The 19,515-nt window shown below is 45.3% G+C and overlaps 1 protein-coding gene across 1 annotated transcript in view; it reads left to right on the top strand.

The window, feature by feature from the left end:
- Positions 1–19,167, top strand: part of LOC146205766 (zinc finger CCCH domain-containing protein 15) — a 41,422-nt gene extending 22,255 nt beyond the window's left edge. Inside the window, exons 9-10 of the mRNA XM_084590441.1 lie at positions 4,644–4,728; positions 18,981–19,167. Coding sequence (XP_084446567.1) covers positions 4,644–4,728; positions 18,981–19,090 — 195 coding nt within the window. The 3' untranslated portion in view covers positions 19,091–19,167. The remainder of the gene's footprint in view (positions 1–4,643; positions 4,729–18,980) is intronic.
- The last annotated feature ends 348 nt before the right edge of the window (positions 19,168–19,515 follow it).

Genomic DNA, 19,515 nt, shown 5'->3' with positions numbered 1-19,515 from the left:
ATGTCAACAATAAAGATTTGCAAAACTATAATCATATGCAATCTTTATGGTGTGGAAAACACCTCATGAAGGCGAGAAGTCATAGAGGGAATGAAATGCGCATTGGTCCCTAAAGAACTGTGACAAGGAGCATAACGAATGAAAAAACACGAAAAGATCACTATCATGAAAGGGCTGTGGAAAATGGTGAAAAGGAGGATGTGTAAGGAATCTAAAATAACACTTCCTGGCAAAAGGCACAGGCAGGTGGTAAAAAAAAAAAAACGCAGACGCCAAAACCTAATAAACCCGGTAAACAAAACAAAGAAGTCCACCAAAGCCAACAAACAACACAGCAAAACGACTAAAAGTGACAAAGACAAAGATATTGAAACAAACAACATGTCAAATTATCTACAGCAATACGAAAATACATGCCTAGCTGAGATTAAAATGCAAGAACTGAGCTCTTTCCTAGTAGGACATTTCTTTCTCCTGTATGGAAATTGTAGGGTTTATGATCTTGAAACTTTCAATCACCTTTTGCTGATGCTAGAAACTTTGTATCCAATAAAGATCAGTATCGATAGCGGGGCTGATTGCAATGGTCTGTCATGTGGCTCCCGGTTTTGTTTTTGACTGTGCCTTTTGCCTGGAAGTGTTGTTTTAGATTCCTTACACATCTTCCTTTTCATCATTTTTACAGTTTTTTCACTTTTGTTATGTTTTCATGTTTTTTTGTTCGTTACGTGCCTTGTCATGGTTTTTTAGGGGCATATGTCCATTTCATTCACCCCATGCCTTCTCACCTTCATGAGGTATTTTGCGCACCATAAAGATTACGTACAGTTGTAGTTTTGCAAACCTTTATTGTTGACATGAGCGAGTGTTGTTTTCTACATCTTGCTATTACATGCAGTTTTTTTTTTCATATATAATTTATTTTTACCCTCAAGGCTAGAGGCATTGAAGAGGGGAGGGGATATATACAAGGGGCTTGTGTACAGGCTGGTTATGTTCCTTTTCATACAGTTTTAGCTTAAGCAGTACAAAAACGCAGATGATTGGTGATGGAGGCAGTAGGCCCAAGAAGTTGGTTCCTGTCCTTGCTGTTCGTGGAATGAAGGCATCTGCTGCAAGTTTTGCTTTAAAGAAGGGAATGCTAACCTTATGGCGATGGTCAATTCATGATGAGGCATATGATGGAAGGTGTACAAGATCGCTATGCAGTGTGGGTTTACAGTACATTATTTTTTTAAGTAAAGATGAGCGTACTTATGACGGGAAGGAAGGGACGTTAACTGTAATGTGGCTTTCATAGATGTTACTCTAGCGATGCAGTTGTAGTTCTGAAGGAGGAAGTGAGCAGTTATTTTGAGTTAATTTGAGGGTGCTGATGAAGTTATCCATGCCTCTTGCACCTTTCTGTTTAGTTTTCCCTAGTTGTTTCTGCCAAGTTGTGATTGTGCCTGTCATCCTGCCTATTTAGGTGTGTAATGATAAACGTGTTGTTCCCTCTCATTTATGAGCGGGTGACTGTACAGCATGGTAATTGTAAAACTTATGAATTGTGCCTCTGCTGTACATGCAATAAAGTTGGTAGTCAGTGCCTGTCCCTTCTTGTGCGTTGTCCTCTTTTCGTGCCCTGTTCTATTGCACTGTGTTAATCTGCGTAAAAACAATGAACCAACTATCCCAGACCAAGATCCTCATTAGGAATAGGATCATTCACCATGGAGTAGGACATACATTTAGGTAAGCAGGGACTGGGCAGACTCAACAAATAAGTTTTTATGACAGGATAATTCCAGTGAAAACTGATGTAAAAATTGATCTCATATCAGCAAAGCAGAGCTAAGGAATGCATCAACAAACACTCATTTCGAATTATTATGTTGCCTAACCTGTCAGTATTCAGAAAAAAATGTAGAGTAATGAAAAAAGAGAGAGAAAAAAAAAGCAGTGTAGTGCAGTGTCTAATGATGATGATGATATGTGAAAGGAAGTGAATCTACAGACAGAAGGGAGCTTCCTGCTTTAGGAGCATCTTCCACCCAAATGTATTAAGGTGGGGATGAAGAACCAGTACAGATGAAAAGGCTGAACTATGCAAAATCTAGGACAGGAAATGAGATCCTGAGATCATGGCACTCATGGGCATACATACAAGGGAGCCAAGAAGGCAGTGTCCCCCCTCCCTCGCACAACTGCAGAAAATGGAGGCTGGGGTGAATATTTTGTCTCATAATTTACCTGATCCAAAAGTGCTTCCATGGCCCCAGAGTACTTTGGCCAGCCTGAGACTGCACAAGAAAGCATCAAGCCATACCTAGCCATGCACGGCAGTCCTGCATTGCAGAAGGCTCTAAACATGCAGAGTACTTCACCAAAAACAGTTCTCAAGTTTTAAAAATGGACTTTTTGAGTTGAAGGAGCTTTTTATTTTGTACAGTATTGTCACCCATGTCTGTCATCAGAAAACAGCAAGCTGTTTAAATAAAATCTTATGCCAAATCAATCTTTGAACTGCACAGTTTGGTGCCTGACTTATTTAGAGATCTTGCTGTGAAAAGTGTATATGGCATTTATTGACAGGTGACGAGAGTTCGTAGGAATGGCTGCATTGTGCCCTTTGCTCAGGGGTTTCAATTTGTGTGGACCTGAAATGTCGTGCTGCAGTGTCAATGAGAATCGTGTTTTTTAAAATCGAGAACTCCCAATATTATTAATATTATTAAGTGTGAGCTATACATCTTCGAATAAACGAGGCACCTGACCATAATAGTTACAGCTTAACTACTATGTGCTGATTCTCAAGCTAGCTTGTTAATTCAGCTGTTTTTTTATGTCTGCTGCCGGTAATGGTACTGGGGTGCTCACGAAGATGCACTTTTAACCAGAAGAAACATGTTTTTAAAAATAGCTTACAACTTTTGATGAAGCATTCTGATCTGCTTCTGAATACTGTATTTGGCCATGGTACTTGCCCGATTTGTAAAAAATGAATCGAAGTACTTCATTCTCTCTGGTGATGCCAGATAGAGGCACATCGCAAATTGCAATGGTGATGTCCATTACTAGAGTAGTGAAACTCTTGCCTTGTAGGCAGTGGGTGGTCACAAAGGCCCTACACTCTCTTAATTTGTGTCTGTTTTGTATGTAGCATGCAATAATGCCAAAGCTAATGCACCTCATCGCACTTGCTACATCCTCATTCAAAAAGTAGCTTGTCATTGGTCCAGTGTGCTGATGAGCATCTTTCCTTGTGACAGAGCTGAACTACTGTGACTGACGTCTCTCACTTCATTTTACTACCTCTTACCTTGTTTTTGTTCTGCCCCCTCATCGAGACCTCAAGAAATAGTGACATACGGGATGAGTTATGATACACGGCTGGCACACCTGTTCACCCTGTCTCTATCCATGCCCAAAAAGTGGTTCATCATTTGTGAAAATCATAATTGAGGGATTCAGTAACTGAACACTTGACTGCCATGTTCATGATTTGCAATGACAATGTCATTATACCACTCCTTGTTTTTGTTAAAACCCTCAGTGAGGCTTTGAGAAGTGAAACGCTACATAACAAAGTCATAAGCTTTTGTGGGTACAGTACTAGTATAGCTTCCATGCTGTACTAGTACTAATCCATGTTGGGGGTTAAACAGGATATAACACAGTACAGTGGAACCTCGTTGATACGATTCTCATGTGAATTGGAAATCAGTGTGTTACCCAAAATTATATCATATTGTTCAAAACAGGGTCCAAAATGTTGCGAGTGAAACATACTAGGCACAGAACTTACTTTTGTTACCGCACTTTGAATAATCTGTCATTTTGTGCTGCCCTTTTGTTTCTGAATGTCCAGAAGCAAGTTTCCAGAAACTCGAGACAAGCATTGCAGTTTTGTAGCTTAGCTCCACAGCCACAAAATCGTCTAAAACTTTGCGCTCTGCCAGCTTTGTTCAGAGCTCACTCCCACAAGAGATCTGATCAAAAGATAACCACACAGAGATATTATCAGTGGGAAATTCGGGGACTCCTACGAAAATTTGGGAAAAACAATATTCTCAACAAAAGTGGGAGGCAGTTCATTACTAGAGCAAATTCTACTGGAACATCAGCCACGAGCATTATCATTATTGCAGCTACTATTGACCCCACCAGCACTTTTTCGCTGCCTCCTGGAGGAAAATTCGAGACCTCTCGAGTTCTTCATTCGTTTTCGCGATTGTATTATCCAAACCCACGCCAAACTACTATCACATTAGCCGACGAAAATGTGTTGCCTCTGCAAGGCATCAGCCACAAACTGAGAAACGAAAAAGAACTGTATTATGTCAAGAAACTTATTAAAGTGGGACTGTATCAATGAGATTACATTTATTGCCCGCTCGTTCACGTGAAGAAACTGCCATTAAGAACATCATTTTATGAATTAATCAGTCATTTGCATATTCTATAAAGCTTTACAGCAGTACAAAGCATTAGTAACTGAAGTATCCAATTATCCAACAGAAGATTTAGAAGTAAGCATTGCAAACAGCCTGTGAATTTACTATGAATTTGCTGTGTTATGTGTAGTATGAGGTTCTTAGAAACTTCTATTTTGCTGCAGAATGTGTCCCTGCTACATATTTAGGTTATGCTTCTGTTTCTAGGTTGTAAGGGAGATAACCCTGGAAAACTTGAGAGCAGAGTCTATGCAAGCTGAAGACTTGGCAGCTGCAGCTGCTTCACCAATAGGTATTGTTTCTTACATTCTTACGGTTCCTGCTTGTTAGGTGAAGGCAGGGTGTTGCCAGAAAGTGTTATGATGTTTATTTTTTCGCATCCTTCACCACTTTCGAGACGTGTTCTTAGAATTTGGGACATTTGTGCACGGCAGCTTCTGCAGTTTTTTTTTAGATTGCTATCGTTGTTTTAAATATCTCAAAAGTTTGCTATGTTTAAATTACATGTGGCCAGAAGCAGTGAGGCACTCCGTTTCTAACTAGTGCTAAGGGCATGTGTTGCAGTGCCAGTGCTGAGCTCACTTCCATTTAAGAGCACTGGTTCACATAGATAAGCTCCTAGATTTAAGTTCTACACAAGCATTCCTGCATCTCTTCTGGTCTGCCTGCCATCACCACCACGTGATATCTGGTATGTGTGCTCTGGACCATCAACCAGTTGTGTCCCTGCGCCCCTTAGTCAGCACTTGTGTTTATTTGCAACAGTGTTATGGCCACGTGTTCAGTGGACAACCGTGGCCGAGGTGTCAGGAAAATTCAGATTGGTCGAAAAGGTTCGACATCACATGTGGAGTGGCAGAAAAGTGTTTGAAATATTTTATAAATTACGATTACAAGGTTGCGATATGACTCAAACATCATTAGGTCATGCAATTAAGTGAATTCTGCTAAAAGAAAATGTAGGGAGAAATGGGAATCCCAAGTCAGATACTTTGTTGGGCGAGTTGGTACTTATTCATTATTAATATAAACAGCGCGAACACGAAGACAAAGAACAAGATACAAGAAGCCACAGTACAAGTGCTGACTCACAACTAAGCCTAAGCCCTTTATTCTAAGGCCCAGAAAAAACAAACATGAAGAAAACGAAACAGTCACGTGAAACAACCCCTGGGTTCACCTGCTGCATAAAAAAATTACTTAAAAAAAATTACTTAAAAAAAATCACTTAAAAAAGACACCTCTTTGCTTGAAAGAGCAAGAGAAGTCTTGCTGACACACTTATTGTCCGTTGAAGTAAAATACGATTCCACTATCTCTCTCGTTATCTTCTCTTTGTGGCGATATAAAATCCTAACACTGTCAAACTTAGGAGTGCACTTCTTCTTCTCCTTCTTCATTATTTCACATGACTGGCAATGTGATACCAGAAACGTTTTGTCCTTTCCACTTTCCAAGTTGTTCCGGTGTTCCTGTAGTCTCTTATTAATACACCGTCCTGTTTGTCCTATATAACTGGCTCCACAAGAGAGTGGAAGCCTATACACAACACCTGTCTTGCATCCAACATATGGGTTTCTATGTTTCACCCCACACTCTTGCTTCTTCGCTTCTCTTTTCCCTTTGAATAGCCGGGCAGAGGAACCGGGTTAAGTGGAGAAATATGGGAGAGGCCTTCGCCCTGCAGTGGGTATAATCAGGCTGATGATGATGATGATGAGCCGGGCAGATCCTCTTCATCTTGAGCGGGGCGGTCAATGCGACGTCAACATTATACCTCTTGCCTACATTTTTCAAGCCATGCTAAATTCTGTGCACATACGGTACCACTGCAACCTTCCTCTTCCTCTCACCCATGCTGGGCAGGGATTTCAGTCTGTGCGTTCTTTTACGGCTCTTCAGTACCCGGCAACTGGCCTCAATAATAACTGACTCCCGATAACCGCCCTTTGCAATTCTTGTCACTTGTCTTTCAAAACTCTTGCCCATGCCGTGGTAACAAGATTTCTTCAACGCATTTAATAAGCATGTGTTGATCATCCCATTCTTCACTAATTTGGAATGTCCCGAATTGGAGCCTAGCAACAGCTTCATCGATCTCGGGTTGTATTCCCAACAAATATGATCATCACCGAATTGAATCAATAGATCTAAATACTGTAACCGATCGTCCACTGGTTCTTCAACAGTAAATTCCAGCCCGGAACCACACTCAGTAAAAACATCCATAATGTCCTTCATTCGTTGGTTGAATCCTGCACCGGTCTTGAGTGACATCTTCTTAATGTACGTGGACAGACACCTGAAGGATAACTTGGAGGGCTTACATTATTCCACCTTCAGGTATGTGGACGACTTTTTAGTATTCACAGACCGGTCTTGAGTGACATCTTCTTAATGTACGTGGACAGACACCTGAAGGATAACTTGGAGGGCTTACATTATTCCACCTTCAGGTATGTGGACGACTTTTTAGTATTCACAGACCGTTGAACCTTTTGACCACGGTTGTTACCACGGCATGGGCATGCCCATGCCGTGGTAACAAGAAATCTTGTTACCACGGCATGGGCAAGAGTTTTGAAAGACAAGTGACAAGAATTGCAAAGGCCGGTTATCGGGAGTCAGTTATTATTGAGGCCAGTTGCCGGGTACTGAAGAGCCTTAAAAGAACGCACAGACTGAAATCCCTGCCCAGCATGGGTGAGAGGAAGAGGCAGGTTGCAGTGGTACCGTATGTGCACAGAATTTCGCATGGCCTCAAAAATGTAGGCAAGAGGTATAATGTTGACGTCGCATTGACCGCCCCGCTCAAGATGAAGAGGATCTGCCCGGCTATTCAAAGGGAAAGAGAAGCGAAGAAGCAAGAGTGTGGGGTGAAACATAGAAACCCATATGTTGGATGCAAGACAGGTGTTGTGTATAGGCTTCCACTCTCTTGTGGAGCCAGTTATATAGGACAAACAGGACGGTGTATTAATAAGAGACTACAAGAACACCGGAACAACTTGGAAAGTGGAAAGGACAAAACGTTTCTGGTATCACATTGCCAGTCATGTGAAATAATGAAGAAGGAGAAGAAGTGCACTCCTAAGTTTGACAGTGTTAGGATTTTATATCGCCACAAAGAGAAGATAACGAGAGAGATAGTGGAATCGTGTTTTATTTCAACGGACAATAAGTGTGTCAGCAAGACTTCTCTTGCTCTTTCAAGCAAAGAGGTGTCTTTAAGTGATTTTTTTAAGTAATTTTTTTATGCAGCAGGTGAACCCAGGGGTTGTTTCACGTGACTGTTTCGTTTTCTTCATGTTTGTTTTTTCTGGGCCTTGGAGTAAAGGGCTTAGGCTTAGTTGTGAGTCAGCACTTGTACTGTGGCTTCTTGTATCTTGTCCTTTGTCTTCGTGTTCGCGCTGTTTATATTAATAATGAATCCCGAGTCAGGCATGCATACACATAAGTACAGCTTGGTTAAAGCAAGACTTTGTTTATGTCGTATGGTCTTTTACACAGTGTGGCAAGTTACAACTGTGTGCTGATGAGTTTGTGTGATATTAAAGAAGCACTAATTAAAGGAGTAGTCATTAAGCGAGTGGCAAATTGCATTACGTTGAGGGGTGAGCGTACGCAAACGAGGATCTGCAAGAGGAGCCACAGACGAGAGCCATTAATGCTGCCGCTTCAGATCCTTAAAGGTGGACACTTTGTCCCCAAATTTTTTTTTTTTTCTTTAGGTAGTGTAGTATGTACATTGATGCAAAAGGAATGAACTTTCTCTTGCAACTTGGGGGAACTTTGAGAAGGAATTTTTGGGCACGTTTGCCAGCGTCATTCATAAGGAGAAAACCAAGCTGCTACTATTGATGTGTACATGTGCAGCATCTGAATGAGAGGGCCATAAAGTTGTGGCACATTTACCCCAACATGACCAAGAAAAGAAAGCAAACTTGATGCACAGCATAACGTTCTATCAGCCTTGTACAGATCCTGCCAAAAAATACCTCTTGAGAATTCGTCACAAATACATCCACAGTTGAAAAAAAAAAAAAAAGTGCAGAAATTCCGAAAGAATTGTCAGTGTATGCATAAACATTCTTGCTGTGGCTAATCTTTTCTCACGACTTTTTTTATTGTTTTGAGTAGGAGATTCAAGTTGGTTTATTTTTAATTCAATTTCTTTATTTTTGCCTTCATCTTGTAGTTTGAATGAGGGGAATGAATTGTTAACTAATCAACTACAAACTACTTGATTACTGTAAGAGCATGCCTTTCCAGCTCACATGTCGCTGTCTGTGCAGTATGTGACTAAGCATGACTAATTATTTGATGGTGTTTGTTTTCCTTGGAAGTCATGGTGTTATTTGGTTTGGTTTATGGTGTTCAGTGTCACAAAACAGCTGTGAAGAATGCTGTAGTGAAGAGCCCTGAAGTTTTGACCACCACGGGTCCTAACTTGTACTGGTATCGCACAGCATAAGTATATTGAAGTGGTTTATTACATGTTATGTTATGGACAGATTGATTTTCTGTGAGATTTACTGAGGAATGCTGACACATTAAAATGTTGGACACCCAAGTTTGCCGACACAACTGGCAGCTTGAAGTCTTTCCTGCCAGCAATCTAGACAACTTGGCAGCAACATGACAGCCTAGAAGTGGTCGTCAAAGATATTGGCTAAGAAGAATTGTGTCAGTTTTTACCATCTTTGTTGCAGCTGCAATTAGCAGCACTTAAGCATATTGTGCAGAAGATGTTTTCAGGTACTCAAGCCACTCTGCACACTACAAGCTCAACACAAGAACTGAGAGCTATATGTTGCCACAGTATGATATGAACTTTTCCGAGCTTTGTCGAATGGCTGTAAGCTTGAGGAGGCTGCCATTTTTTTTAGAGCACAAGCAGGCGCGCGCGAACCCACATTCGTTTTCTCACAAACCTAGATTACCTCATGTTCCTTTGAGATTGGATACGTGCATCAAACTACCATCCTGTAGTCTTAGTCACATAGTCTGTTTTCACTCGCTGTATCTGTGCACTACAATTTAGCCTTAACTTCTGACTTGGTATTGCTTAAGTCGTGCAATAATTTCTCATCAGTTGCAGGCTCATAGTAGTAGTTGCGTATGCTATTGTGTTCACCAGGAAACACACCAAGCTTGTGCCCCACCAAAAGAAGCACAGTGAGGCCCCAACCCAGCAGCCAGGGGTTGTTTTGAGCAATGTGCTCAGTGTGTGCATGCGTGCAAGTGAGCGATCGAGGCGTCGAATGAACCTGCTGTTACGTTTTTCATTTTTCTTTGTGACTCATCTGCGCATTCATTTATCATCTGCCAAACAACTGTTTCTGACACACACACGCCACACGCACACTTACTGAGCGTATCGCTCAAAACTTGTGTCTGATGGGTTCCCGCGGCGCCGGCTTCAGCGCGCGCCTGGGTTCGTGATCGGATTAAAACGCTAGACAAGGCTTCGCTGTCCTTGCAGTCACGACCTCGCCGTCTTGACCTAGCCTTCTTTTACAAGTGGTGGAGGTGAAATTTGATCCCCTTGCTGCCTTGGGCCCTGCCTCTCGCTGGAGCTACGTTCTGGTCGCCGTTTGGCAACTGCCACCATCGCTATGTCTACCGACAGTACCCACGAACAGGCCGGACCCTCTACCTCGGCTGCACCACCCCCTCCGACTGTGCCCACACGACAGCGCGACCCGCCGCTGTTCGCTGGTCGTCGCGATGAAGACGTCGATGACTGGCTTAACACCTATTATGAACGCTGTAGTGCCTACAACCGGTGGGACGATGCTCTGAAATTTCTCAACATCTCTTTCTACCTTATTGAGGTCGCCAGGACTTGGTTCATCAACCGCGAGCCCCACACAACTAACTGGACCACCTTCAAACAGCAGTTCCGACAGTACTTCGCCGACCCGGCAGTTCGGACTGAGATCGCGAAGACCAAGCTCGCTTCACGCCTTCAAGGTCCTGATGAGTCATATGAGTCTTATATAGAGGCCATACTTGCACTCTGCCGGCGTATTAGTCTCACCATGGCGGAACCTGAACGAGTACACCACGTCTTGAAAGGAATCAATTCTACGGCGTATAACATCCTAGTTGCTCAGAATCCTTCAACTATTGATTCCATTATTACGACTTGCCAACGCATCGACCAGCTGCAGTCCTCCCGATTGCAGCCCACCAACGCTACTGGCCCGACCAATGCTGATCTCGACCTGCGGGCACTTATTCGAGCCATCATCCGCGAGGAGCTCCAGGCCCTCAAGCCTGTCTGTCGACACGGGTGCGATCACTCTTCCGCAACATCTAATGACGCCGGTCTCCGCAGCATCATCAAAGAAGAGCTGGCAACAATCACCGAACCTATGACATCTGGCCCTCCGGCACCCCGCTCAGTACCGACTTACGCGCACGTCGCAGCATCCCCCCCTTCTTTAGTTCCCCCGCCTCGACCGGCACCAACCTACAATCACGTCAATGCAATAGCGACGGATCAACCTGCACCACCCTATTACGCACCTTGGCGCCCCTCCCAACCAATTTGCTATTACTGTGGCATTAGAGGACATATATCCAGCGTCTGTCGTCGCCGCCTCCAGAACGAGCGCCGTGGTTACGATACCTTTGAAAGTGACATCCCTTCAACGTCATATTATCAACACTGGTTTATTCCAAGCCCACCTCGAAGATCATCCCCACCTCCAGAATCCTCGTCTGAGCCTCGTGGAACCCATGCATCCCGACGTCGGTCCCTATCCCCATACCGCCGCTCAGTTTCCCCTCTCCGACCCGCAACAACTATCCCTGTCCGCCATTCGGAAAACTAAGCGTTGCAGTTTCCGGAGGTCAAACTGCACTCTACGAACTTACCAAAAGTCCTCCAGATCGCCTGTATAATGTGATTTCTGTTTTCGCTGAAGGATTACCGGTCGAAGCATTGATTGATACAGGAGCTGCAATTTCTGTCATTCACGCTGATTTGTGCTACCGTTTGCGAAAAGTGACGACACTATATGATGGGCCTGAACTCCGTGGAGCCAATGACGTCCCTTTGCGCCCTTTAGCAAAGTGCACCGTACGAATTGTTATTGACGACGTACGCCATCATGTGCAGTTTGCTGTGCTCTCACCATGTGCGCATCTGATGATTTTAGGATGGGATTTTTTGTCAACCGCTTCGGCGTTAATTTCTTGTGGCGACCGTGTTATCCATATGACAGACAGCGATTTTTCATCTGAAGTTTCTGAACGACATCATCCTCTCGTTGCCGCCGCTGATACTGTTTTGCCTCCTCAGTGCGAAAAACTGCTTACCGTTGTTTCTGACCACATCACTGACGGGGACGTACTCATCGCACCATCTTATCGTCATCTTGCACGTGGTATCGCCTTCCCGTCTAGTCTTGTGAGGTTCTGCAACGGCTCAGCGACAGTAGCGGCCACTAACACTTCACGTGAATCCCTCGTGCTCCCAAAAGGAACTTCTCTCCCCTGCATGGTGGATGTTCAACCTTTGTCCTTGATGGTGCTCACCGCCCCTCTGCCTCAGCGCCGTGTTTCGCCAGACGTCTCTCTTTCTGTTCTCACAAAGACTATTAATCCTAACCTCACGCCGAACCAACGCCAAGAACTGCTGACATTGCTTCGACACCACCAAGCCATTTTTGATGCCACTTCCCCACCACTGGGACGGACTAGTGTTGCGCACCATCGCATCATTACTGAAGGTAACTCTATCGTTCGCCGACGGCCTTATCGGGTTTCCCTCTCTGAACGAAAAGTAATTGAAGAAAATGTAAATGACATGCTCCATCGTAATGTTATTCGTCCCTCGACAAGCCCATGGTCCTCCCCAGTAGTGTTAGTTAAAAAAAAGGACGGCTCGGTACGCTTTTGTGTTGATTACCGGGCACTCAACAAAATTACCCGCAAAGATGTATACCCAATGCCAAGAATTGATGACGCCCTTGACTCTCTCCAAGGCGCCGAATATTTCTCGACTTTGGACCTCCGCTCAGGTTATTGGCAAATACCTATGCACGAGGACGATAAAGAAAAAACTGCTTTCTCAACTCCCGATGGCCTTTACGAATTTAATGTTATGCCTTTCGGACTTTGTAACGCACCAGCGACATTTGAAAGAATGATCGATACTGTGCTTCGTGGCCTAAAATGGAGAACCTGTTTATGTTACTTGGATGACATTGTCATCTTTTCGTCAACTTTTAATGACCATCTCGCGCCTGAATGAGGTCCTCATGTGTCTCGCTTCAGCGGGCCTTCAGCTCAACACCAAGAAGTGCCACTTTGCACAGAAAGAAATTAAAATATTGAGACATCTAGTCAGCCATGACGGCATTCGTCCAGACCCTGAAAAAATCATTGCGGTCTTGAACTTTGCTCGTCCACAACGGATTACAGAATTGCGCAGTTTTCTCGGCCTGGCATCTTATTTCCGGCGTTTTATAAGGCATTTTGCAAGTATTGCTGCTCCACTTCATGAACTACTTAAAGGGCCACTGTCCAGGGAAGGCCCTTCTAAGAAAAGGAGCCCAGTGTTTCGATCAGGTACCGGAGATAGTCTGTGCAAAATTCTACAGCGACACGCGCGCCGCAAAGCATCGAAAATACAATTCAAAGCTCCCTCATGCTCTCCTTTGAGAAGCCAGCTTCACCGCTCCCTGCGCTGGCCCGACGGGCCCCGATAATTACGTACGTATCGGGAACGACGTCCATTGGTCCGTCTAGCTGACTGACGGGAGAAGGATGGGTGTCTACCGCTCGCAGCGCGCTTTTCCCTCGCCACGGCCAGACTGAATCCAGCGGCGCGCGCTCCCTCGACCGTTTTTTTTTTTTTTTTTTCACGCTCGCGGAGAGCCACGCCCCACCTCCCGCCAAATGCGGAGGAGGAAGGGGAATTTGTATTGCGGAGGCTAGACGACCTCGGGCAGGAGAGTGAAAAACCTTTGCGAGGGAACGGAAGGAGAGAGGCAGGATAGAATCGGGTGATTGCGGTGGCTGTAACTGCGTTATTAGTTACTCTTTTCAAAAACATTTTGCGGCCTTGCGTTCCAGGGGCGAAGTCTCACAGTCACCGGGGAAGAAAATATTTTCCACCGGAGGGTGGACAGTGGGCCTTTAAAGCACGCAGCCCTTTCGTGTGGACTGAACAGTGCGAAGCCGCTTTTAATAATCTGAAGCATGCCCTCACATCAGACCCTGTTCTTGGCCACTTCAGTGACAGCACTTCAACCATCCTGCACACTGATGCCAGTGGTCTCGGTCTTGGAGCTGTACTCCTGCAGCGCGATGCAACTTCGCGTGAGAAAGTGATTGCCTTCGCCAGTCGGACTATGACTCCTGCTGAGAAAAACTACGCCATTACCGAGCAGGAGTGCCTTGCCGTCGTCTGGGCTGTCCAAAAATTTCGCCCTTACCTATATGGTCGGCATTTCACAGTTGTGACCGATCACCATACTCTTTGCTGGTTGTCTTCGCTCAAAAATTTGACAGGTCGACTTGGCCGTTGGATTCTACGCCTGCAAGAATACAATTTCGATGTCACATAAATCGGGTCGCCAACACCAAGACTCCGACGCTCTTTCTCGCTGTCCACTTTCAGAATCGGCTTGCTGTTTTTCTTCCCAATGCATTTCCACCTATGACCACAGCCGACCATCTCTTTCCCCGACGTATATCACACCAGTTTCATTTGATGACTCTGAAAACAAACACGCTCTCCGCTCACAGCAATTAGCCGATGCCTACTGCCGACCCATCATCGACCGCCTTATTGGCGCTTCGGACCCACCCAATGCTCGGCTTCGCCGACAACTTCGCAATTTTAAGATCGAAGATGGCATCCTACTTCGCTTTGTGTATTGCCCTGATGGAACTCGCTGGATCCCAGTCGTGCCGCGTGTGCTTCGCCTACGTATACTAGCGGCTCTCCACGATGACGCTACTGCAGGTTACCTTGGTGTTGACAAAACCTACGACCGCGTGAAAAAACGATTCTTTTGGCCTGGCATATCTTCCTGCGTTGCCAAATACGTCGCATCCTGCCCTCTGTGCCAACGTCACAAACGGCCGACGTCTTCGCCCGCTGGCCTTCTACTACAACCTGTTCCCTGTCCCGCCACGCCATTCGACCTAGTCCGCATCGACTTATATGGTCCCCTACCTCTCTCCGATGGTGGTAACCATTGGATTATAACAGCTGTCGACCACCTTACACGCTACGCTGAGACAGCACCTGTACCGACCGGTTCCGCTCAAGAAGTAGCAAATTTCTTTTTGCCATCAATTGTATTGCGTCATGGCGCTCCTCGGGTGCTCCTAAGTGACCGCGGGACGGCCTTCTTATCGGCAGTCGTTGCCGAAGTTCTTCACGCGTCATCCACCCTTCATAAGACAACCTCAAGCTACCATCCCCAGACTAACGGGCTGACTGAGCGATTTCACCGCACCTTATCAGATATGATCTCCATGTACAGCCTCGTCCACTTCTAGCTATAACACGGTCACTGCTTTCAAAGCGTCATTGCGTCCGACTCGGCCCAGCAATATAGCTTAGTGGCAGGCCATGTGAAGCAACACGCCCGGGTCCTTCTGTGCTCGCATCACTTTGCATCGATATATGCCTACGTCGGGCGCAATGTTGCTTTGAAAGCAGTGACCGTGTTATAGCTAGAAGTGGACGACCCTGTACATCACACCGGATCATCGAAATTGGGACACTATTCTACCATTCGTCACTTTCGCCTATAACACAGCAGTACAGCGTACTACCGGTTATTCTCCATTTTTCCTCGTTTATGGCCGTCCTCCCACTACAATTCTCGACGCTTCCTTCTTCTCTACACCCGACTACTCCACATCAGTACCTACCCAGTTCTTATCTCGTGTGGCCAGATGCCGTCATCTTGCCCGCCTCAACACAGCAGCGTGCCAGGAAGACCGCAAGAGTCGCTATGATTCTACGCATCGCGTGGTCTCTTATCGTCCCGGTGACGAAGTACTGCTTTATACACCACTGCGCACCCCTGGCCTTAGTGACAAATTCCACCACCGCTACCTTGGTCCCTACGAGATCATCAGCCAAACTTCTCCAGTTAACTACAAAGTCACGCCTGTTGATCCCCCAGCCGATCGACGCCACCGTGGAACTGAAATTGTTCATGTTTCTCGCTTGAAACCGTTTGTGCGACGCGGTACATCGGTTAATTAGGAGCGGCCAGGCTGGCCGCTTCCGACCCCCCGGGCAGATTGTGCGAGCCTTCTGTGGACCTTCTTTCATTTGTACATGCCATGATCTTCGTCTTTCATTTGTACATACCATCATCATCGTCCCGCGGCGCCGGCTCCGGCGCGCGCTTGGGTTCGTGATCGGATTAAAACTCTAGACAAGGCTTCGCTGTCCTTGCAGTCATGACCTCGCCGTCTCGACCTAGCCTTCTTTTACAATATATATATATATATATATATATATATATATATATATATATATATATATATATATATTGTTACATGGTGGCATGACAAGCGATGGAACATGGCGACATAACAGGAACAGAACGACGTGATGACATGACGATGAAATATGCTTTAATGGCCAGCGGGCTTGGCACGAGCGCTCCGCCCCGCGCCACTTCCCGCTTCGTCATCTTCGTAGCATTACCCGGGGCCACCGAGCGATCGTCCCGATCGATTGCTAGAAATCCAATGCATGGTAGAAGAACAAATGGTAGCGTAACTCCCATAGAAGCCTGCGTGTCGATTCTGAGCAAGGCTTTAGTTTCCCGGCGCCCCCTGCGAACTGTGAGGCAAAACTAACACGTGACGTTGCTTGTGACGTCACAGTGACATACTTTTGGCGGGAAATTTGATTGTACTTTTATTTATGAACGAAAAACAAGGCCAACAACGACGGAGGCAGAACGATGCTCGGATAAGGCAGCAAAATGGACACCGTAACTGTTCAGCCAACTTTACTTGACATGGATTTCTACTGTCAAGTTTTACGTTAACTGAAATGTTACGGCATCTTTAACCACCTTATCATAGCATCGTTCTGCCTCCATCGTCTTTAGCCTAGTCTTTCGTCGCGCGTCATGTGAACGCATTCTGGGGCTTATTTCTTTGGGCACGTTTGTGAACAAGGGCCTTCAAGTGAATTCGGCAAGCACATGGGTAGAATCACATGGCTTGAGGCATTTCACCAAGGGCATAAATGAGTGAAGCTGTGCTGCATAAAAAGCCAGGCTTTAATTCACAATTACACACATAGACGCTTCACGACAATGAAATCTAAGTGTAGGAAAGCGACCACCGCTCATCCGTTACGGTCTTCATGAAATCCTCGTGATAACAAAATGACCTGAGCGTAGGTCTCCAAACGAGACGCGGTGAGATTATAAAAGGGTAAAAGATCTTGCTAACAAACAAAGTACATATCATTGTCAAAGAACAGAAAACAAACGAACGGAATAAGTAACGCTAGAACTAGAAGCCAACCTGTAAGAGCTTAGGTAAGCAATTCAAATTGGGATTGCTAATATTTAGAAGTTAATGCGTCTGAGAAGTGAAAATATCTACGATATAGCTTCGCTCCAATAAATCTCGCCCTGTTCACGATGCCATTATTTTACTCGCGCTTCATTTGCCACTGAGAGGAGTCAATGTGAGGTTACAAATTTACAACTTAAGGATTTAACATGTTCATGAGAAAGATCCCATTGACAATAGGAACATCACTGTAATAACAGCTAAAGCACGTTCAGCGAACGTTGGTGCGGTAATATGACGCAGTTAGCAAAACACGCAGCAAAGGGAGCGGAACGGAAGGCTTTGAGAAATGCGACACGCGTCTTGGGGGCAATAAAATCTCACCTTCACCGTTCAATTAAAACATGCAGCGATACGCCGCTCATGCAGACGTGTATCCGTAAAACAAGCCACCACTTTTGCGACGTGCCTGGGAGGCCGAGCTGGCCGAGCCGAGCCGCCGAGCTGTAATGCAGCATTGTCCCATCGTCCGGAAATGCGTACATGCAGCGGCAATCAGTTTCTCATCGAGCACACACAGTCTTCGCCTTGCTGTAAATCTCTACCACAACCAGCGGAATGAAATACTGACTGTTTAGTACAGATAACCCATCTGTACGCAGCACGCAACGATGAACGTTGAACCGGGGCCGATGACGCACCCATTCCGCGGATGAAAAAAGCTTTGGTCTGAGCCATTTCTGAGCTTTGGGCAACTACGCAGCGGATAGTAAATGGCCGAGAGAGGCCGTTAGAAACAAGTTAAAATATTATTATGAATGTGACATGTTTTTTTCTTACGCAAGAAACAAAAACTGCATTCATTCCTGAGCACGAATATTATGTTTACTTTCTAGTTCTTTGAAGTTCTGGCAGACCTTAATTTCTGTGCGCTAGTAATTTGCCTCACAGTTCGCAGGAGCCCTCCTCATCGAGCTGATGCCGCTGGCAGTAGGCAGCTGCACGCGTTTTCTTCCAAGTTGCGCGACCAGTTGTACATAGACCTTGTCCAATGCATGACGTGACGATGAGCACAGACACAGGATTGGGGCATGAAACGCTGGACACCACAGTGAATGCGAAGATGGGCAGAATGCTTGCACCGGAGCATCAAGTCCAATCTTCACCATTTGCCGAAGGCCAAGGCTCATAAACACGCCGAACGTTTTGGGCGGGGGTGCTGTCTTCGTTCGAGTGGTTGTGAGGTCGCTTCATTGTGGGGTCAGTAGGGTCGGTAGGATCGGCTTTGGGCTCTTCCTAGGCGTCGTGTGTTGTGGTCAGGGCTGGGGACAAGGCTGGGGACAGCGGCTGGTCGGGTCTGAGCAAAAAGGGCTGGGGCAGAGCTGGGCGGCGATCTCCACGGGCTTTCGGCAGATGGACCCGGCGTACGGTTGGCTTTGATGGGGCAAGGCGAGGATGGGGATGAACCGCACCTCCAACCAAACGTTACTTGGTGGCATGACAAGCGATGGAACATGGCGACAATATGCTTTAATGGCCAGCGGGCCTGGCGCGAGCGCTCTGCCCCGCGCCACTTCCCACTTCGTCATCTTCGTAGCAATATATATATATACACACACACACACACACAGACACGAATACATGCAACAGATATACAGCAATGACACTTGATAACTGAAATACACACAACACACTTGATACCAAAACATAGCGAAAAAGCACAAAGCATTACAATAGTTAATATAGTAAGCTATCACTATTGCACAGTGTTTTGTTGTAAAAGATGTTGAAATTATTGCAAGTTTCTTCAGTAGCGATGTGTAGCAATATATATTCAGCCATGGCTCAATGTTTTGTGCTGTATAGGCAAAACCATAAACCGGCTGTTCGTCCTTTATACTACTGTCATGCTTGAATCTTAGGTGTTGGTTTGTCAAGTTCTTCACCTAATATTGTTGTACTCCTTCCACATTTCTTGATTGCTACATTGTTGCCTATGAGAAAAATTGCCTTGTTTTTCAGAAGCATCAGAGTCTACTTCTGTTCCAATTGATGAGAAACTCTTTGAAGATGATGACTTGGAAGATCTTGAGGACCTCGAATATGAGCTGGAGGACCTTGAAATTAAGTAACTTGATTGGTTGAACTGTCTGAAAGCTTGTTACATTATTTTTGTGAATAAATAAGCATGAATGAAACAAACCTGAAATGGAGCACTATGTCATTTTTTTTTCAACTACTTAGCGTCCCATGTAATGAAATATTAAGTAGATGTACCTTACAGCGCTCTCTAGGTTAACGTAACATACACTTATCTAACAGGATGGCTCAGTGACCCTAGTCTTCCTCAAGAAAAGTAAGAAAATACCAGTCCAAATATGTGTCAGCTAGAGAGATGGTATTCATAGTTATTCGCTTTTTCAAAATCTATTCAGGGCATTAAAATGAGCCTAACAAAACATCAGCAAGTCCCATTCCCTAAGACTGTATCCTGGTAAGTTACTCGGAATGATTTGAAGTGAAGAAATGCCTTCAGCAGAAAGAGGCAACTGCAAGC

This window comes from Amblyomma maculatum, chromosome 1 (genome assembly GCF_055883805.1).
Source record: "Amblyomma maculatum isolate TAMU_Amacu chromosome 1, ASM5588380v1, whole genome shotgun sequence".
NCBI classification, from domain to species: domain Eukaryota; kingdom Metazoa; phylum Arthropoda; class Arachnida; order Ixodida; family Ixodidae; genus Amblyomma; species Amblyomma maculatum.
This window is presented reverse-complemented; position numbering and strand designations above follow the sequence as displayed.